At 39.3% G+C, this 4,913-nt stretch overlaps 1 protein-coding gene across 1 annotated transcript in view; it reads left to right on the forward strand.

Moving 5' to 3' along the window:
* The window catches only part of LOC105821090 (dimethylaniline monooxygenase [N-oxide-forming] 2-like), a 20,592-nt gene that overhangs the window by 7,675 nt on the left and 8,004 nt on the right, over positions 1–4,913 (forward strand). Inside the window, exon 4 of the mRNA XM_012657717.1 lies at positions 4,496–4,700. Within this exon, the coding sequence (XP_012513171.1) occupies positions 4,496–4,700 (205 nt within the window). The remainder of the gene's footprint in view (positions 1–4,495; positions 4,701–4,913) is intronic.

The following is a 4,913-nucleotide window of genomic DNA, read 5'->3' on the forward strand; positions in this document are numbered from 1 at the left end:
CAGGAAGGTATTAATACTTTCTGCCACAAAATATTTCTCCTACTATCTTATTGCCAGTGTTTAAAATTTCAGAATTAGACAGATACCATCCTATGGGGTAGAAAAGTTAGATTAAAATCTGTATTAATTAACCCTTATTGGATATTAAGGGGTAAGTGTGTAACCCTAGAACCTGTAAAAACATTACATTTCAACCCTCTCTTAAAACTTTATCCAATAGAAAAATGCAAACAATTTTCTCCACCAAAAGGAAACAAAGCATCTCCCTGCAGAGTAAAACATACAATAAGCAAAATTTCACAAGCAGCCACTGGGGCCATGTGAGGGCTTTAGTTACCAGGAGACCGGACTGCTGAGAAGAGAAGTTTTGAGTCTCACCCTGTTGCCCCAGCTAGAGTGCAGCAGCAGCATCATAACTCACTGAAACCTCAAACTCCTGGGCTCAAGCAATCCTCCTGCCTCAGCCTTCCAAGTAGCTGGGACTACAGGTGCATGCCACCACACTTGGCTAATTTTTCTATTTTTATAATAGTAGAGACACAGGATCTCGCTCATGCTTAAGCTGGTCTTGAATTCCTGAGCTCAAGGAAGCCTCCTGCCTTGGCCTCCCAAAGTGCTAGGATTACACGCATTAGCCACCACTCCTGGCCAAGAAGAAGAGTTTCTAAAAAGACGTTGGCAGCCTCCACACTCATCCTTGCTGGGAGTTAGCTACTCTCCCAGCAAAACAGGTCCCAGGCAGGATCATCACAAGAGATTTGGAAATAATAGAGACAGAATAATAACAGAGACAGAGACAAAGTGCAGTTTAAAGTGACGGAGAAGTCAGGGGTCCTCCACCATTCCCGTGAGCTATGAGGCACTGAGTGAAATCCCAAATCAGTATTTATTGTTACAGCAAGCAGTTGTCCTTGGTTAAAGAATTATGTGTACAGTTCATTCATTGAGGTTTCAAGGCTCCCCAAAAATTCCAAGGGTCCCTTACCTAATTCTGTCTATAAGAATAGACAGTTATGAAATTTTTCTAAGATAAACATTCTAAGCCCTAAGTTAAGAATAGACTTAGCTGAGCATACAAATTAAAGATAAAAATGTATAAAGTAGGAATACTGAGTCTATATACTAATCTAATATGTTTCTCTAAATACAGAGACGTGGTCAGGAGTGAAGCAGGAATAGCCTTAAAGTTTAAGATAGTTCCAGCTGCACATTGTCTGCTGGGCAGGCATTTCTCAGCCTTGGGCCCAAACTGAGCTCTGCTGTGCAATAAGCTCTAGGCAATGGCTTGCAGTGTCGAAGAAACGTTGCTTTGCAAATGTGTTCTCACATTGCCTCCCTTTGTTGGGAGCAGCTCCTAGTCTGTGAACTAACACACCCAGAGATTCCTTCAAGGCAAAATCCTGCAAAACTCCTGAAACCTTTCATGTCTCTTAGCCTTATTTCCCAACACATCCCCAGGGAAATTTGGCCTCTTCAGAACTCTGCCATCCAGAATCAATTTTTAAAATGGGTTATTCATTAATTTCTATATTTACATACAATCCTTCTGAGATCACTTAATATATTTAGTGATGACAAATTAACAATAAATAAATAAATTTGAGAATCTCGTCCCATACTCAACCCAGACACTGCCAAATTCTTCCAGATTCTCCAGTAACCCTTGGTGGCATTTATGGAACATGGAAAGGGTAGGCATTACATATGTTTTTAACACTTTTTCCAGCAATTGGAAGCACTCATTTTCTCAACTCATTTTCTGCACAATATCTCTAGGAAGTAGGTATTATGATTATCACCATTTACATATTAAGAAGAAACTGAGGCTGGGCCCGGTGGCTCATGCCTGTAATCCTGTCACTTTGGGAGGCTGGTAGGAGGATAACTTGAGGCCAGGAGTTCAAGACCAGCCTGGGAAACAGCAAGACCCTGTCTCTACGAAAAAAATAAAAATAAAAAAAAAAAATTACCGTGACATGGTGGCTCATACCTATAGTCCCAGCTGCTCAGGAGGCTGAGGCAAGAGGATTACTTGAGCCCAGGAGGCTGATGACCTATGATGACACCACTGCACTCTAGCCCCAGCAACAGAGTGAGACCCTGTCTCAAAAAAAGAAAAAGAAGAAAAAGAAGAAGCAGCTGAGGTTTGGTATAAATAATTTTCCCAGGGAAACACAGGTGGTAAGGAAGGAACAAAAATGAAGGTCTTCATGATTCCTGAGCCCTCACACTTTATAACCTTACTGAATTATTGAGAGAGGAAAACTTGATCTTCCTTCAGACACTAATTTGCTCTGCCTCCTTTATTGTTCCTAATACCTTATATTCACAGGAAAGTCACCAATGTACATTGCTTTTCTGTTCTTTGTGGTTTTTATATTTAGACTCCCTCTTTCTCCAGCTATATATGCTCAGCTACTGTAATTAATTTTCATATAATAGTCTCTAGACATATCTCCATCTTGGTTTCCTTCCTCTAGATTCAATCTGAAATAACACTTTCTCTCTTAAAATGTGATCCCCAAGATCCAACATTCCAAACCAATTTATTTTCTTATGTTCCATGAAAGGGTTGCATATGAAAAGTGACCCTCCCCCCAAATGCTGAAGGAGTCAAGAAACCAAAGAATGAAGCAAACAAATCCAGTTTTTTGGTATAGGATGATTTACTAGGGGGACTTATGGACAGAAGCATGGTCTTGGGTGGCCACAAGACAGAAAGATCTCTGGCCTCTTCTGGGCCATGAAAGTTAAACACACTACTCATGGAAAAAGTCCTACAGTAGGCATGAGTGAATAAAGGAATAAGTGATGAATGAATGAGTAAATGAGAAACGAAGAAAGAGAAGAGAATGAGGGAGGAAGATATTTACAAACAGACCCATATTTAGCAAGGACTCTACGTATTGCTGTTAAGTGACATGATCTGGGAGCAAACATCATATTAGCTTTGTGACTCATATTGGTGCTGATAAGCCCTGAAATTAGGACACAGTGAGGTCTAATACAAATAAAGAGCTTTGCTTATAAAAGAGACAAGATACCACAAGTTTACTCTTTTTTAACTCTTTGAAAGCAAGTATAAACTCATACAGAAAATGTCAGAAAACTCATGTCTAACGGTAGTAAGTGTGCCTTTGCCAGGTTAGTTTGGCCTCAAAGAAGCTCCGTAGGTGCCTTTTTGGACTGCAGTGAACAGGGAGCTGTAACTGACAGCTTTGGTCAAGCTTGTAGCTTCCTCAATAACAACAGACACCACTACTGAATACCTAGTACATCCTTATTTTATAGATGAGAGGACTGAAGTTCAGGGGCACTGCGTGGTCCAGGCTCATACAGTCTGAAAGAAAAATATTTAAACTCATGTCTAACTCTGAAGACCAAGCTCCTTCTGCTAGTCTAGGCTGCCTTGTTCAGCATTGTCAAAAATCTAAGGAGACTTTATCTAAAGATTGGGCAGGAAAGTAATGATTTTCTATGAATAATGATGATTTATTGTAGTGACTAGATTAGAGGTGAATATTTACTTTCTTTATTTTACCACTCTATGGAAGGGACCATGGTCCTGATAATCTAAGACTAAGTAATTCATTTCAATTAATGCATTCCTACAAGCTTTCCATCTCTTTACATCCACCCTAATTCTGAGTTTAAAAAGCAACTACTATTTACTTGGATTATGCCTTACTCTCTGCATATGCAGAAGCATCTATAGAAGGGTTCTTGAATAGCATTATTTAAATTTTCTTATTCAAGCCTATTTGGTAGTATGCTGATTTCAGAGACATCGAATCACCATACTTGGCTCTTTTTGTGGTTTAATATAAAGAACATCACACACAGTGCTACTTGTAGAGAAAATGATAAACTCAACCACAGCATGCGTGGTCTCGGGTTTTACCAAAGCATATTCGCTAACAATTAGACTCAAGTTTAAGATTTGATTGGTATGTGCCATTCACCCTTATCACTTGAAGAAGGTTGATTTGTGTAAAGCATAAAGTGAAGACAGAGGGATTCAAGTCAAGATGTGAAAACTCCTGGCCCCCAAAAGTACTCATTTTCCTTGGAATTCTGTATTATGTTGTCTGTCCAGTGTGCCAGAGTTTATTGGTTCCTAAAGAGGTACAGGTAAGAGGGCTCCCCTGGGGAAATTTAGGAAAGGAACTGATTGTCACAAAGATTGACATTAAATAGGTAGAGACCTGGGATGCTAAATATAATGTGCCTATAATGTGCTAAATATAAAAAATTGTCCCCACACCCACCAATGCCAATATCACCCCCAATGAGCAACACTGGTAGGCAATAAACAGGTCCCATCACACAGAATGATGGAGTACATAGGCTGCACCTCATCACCTAAACATTACAGTCGTACCACAGCAATAAAAGACAATCGCATCACTCAGGGTTAGATGTAAGCAGAAGGGTAGGAAACCAAGGAATTTTCTGAATGCATAATCATCACTAATGACTTTATTTGATCCTTTAGGAAAATGTGGAAGATGGCCGAGCAAGTATCTATCAATCCGTCATCACCAACACCAGCAAAGAAATGTCCTGTTTCAGTGACTTTCCAATGCCTGAAGATTTTCCAAACTTCCTGCACAATTCTAAACTTCTGGAATATTTCAGGATTTTTGCCAAAAATTTTGATCTTTTAAAATATATTCGGTTCCAGGTATTGTATTTTGGGGGTGAAGGGGTTTCTCTACATTAGTTCAGCTCACATTTAAATAGTGAGTGATTCTGATAATGAAAGAAATTGTGAATAAAGTATCCCACTCCAATTCTCTGTCGAAAGATAAGAGCATGATATAAAACCCCAAAAGTAATGTCATTACCCCTGATATTATAGATTGTATTCATTAACCAAAGAGGAAAATCATCTGTTCGAATTAGAAGTTTGA

Source organism: Propithecus coquereli, unplaced genomic scaffold, assembly GCF_000956105.1.
Source record: "Propithecus coquereli isolate 6110/MARCELLA unplaced genomic scaffold, Pcoq_1.0 Scaffold56, whole genome shotgun sequence".
Classification (NCBI taxonomy): domain Eukaryota; kingdom Metazoa; phylum Chordata; class Mammalia; order Primates; family Indriidae; genus Propithecus; species Propithecus coquereli.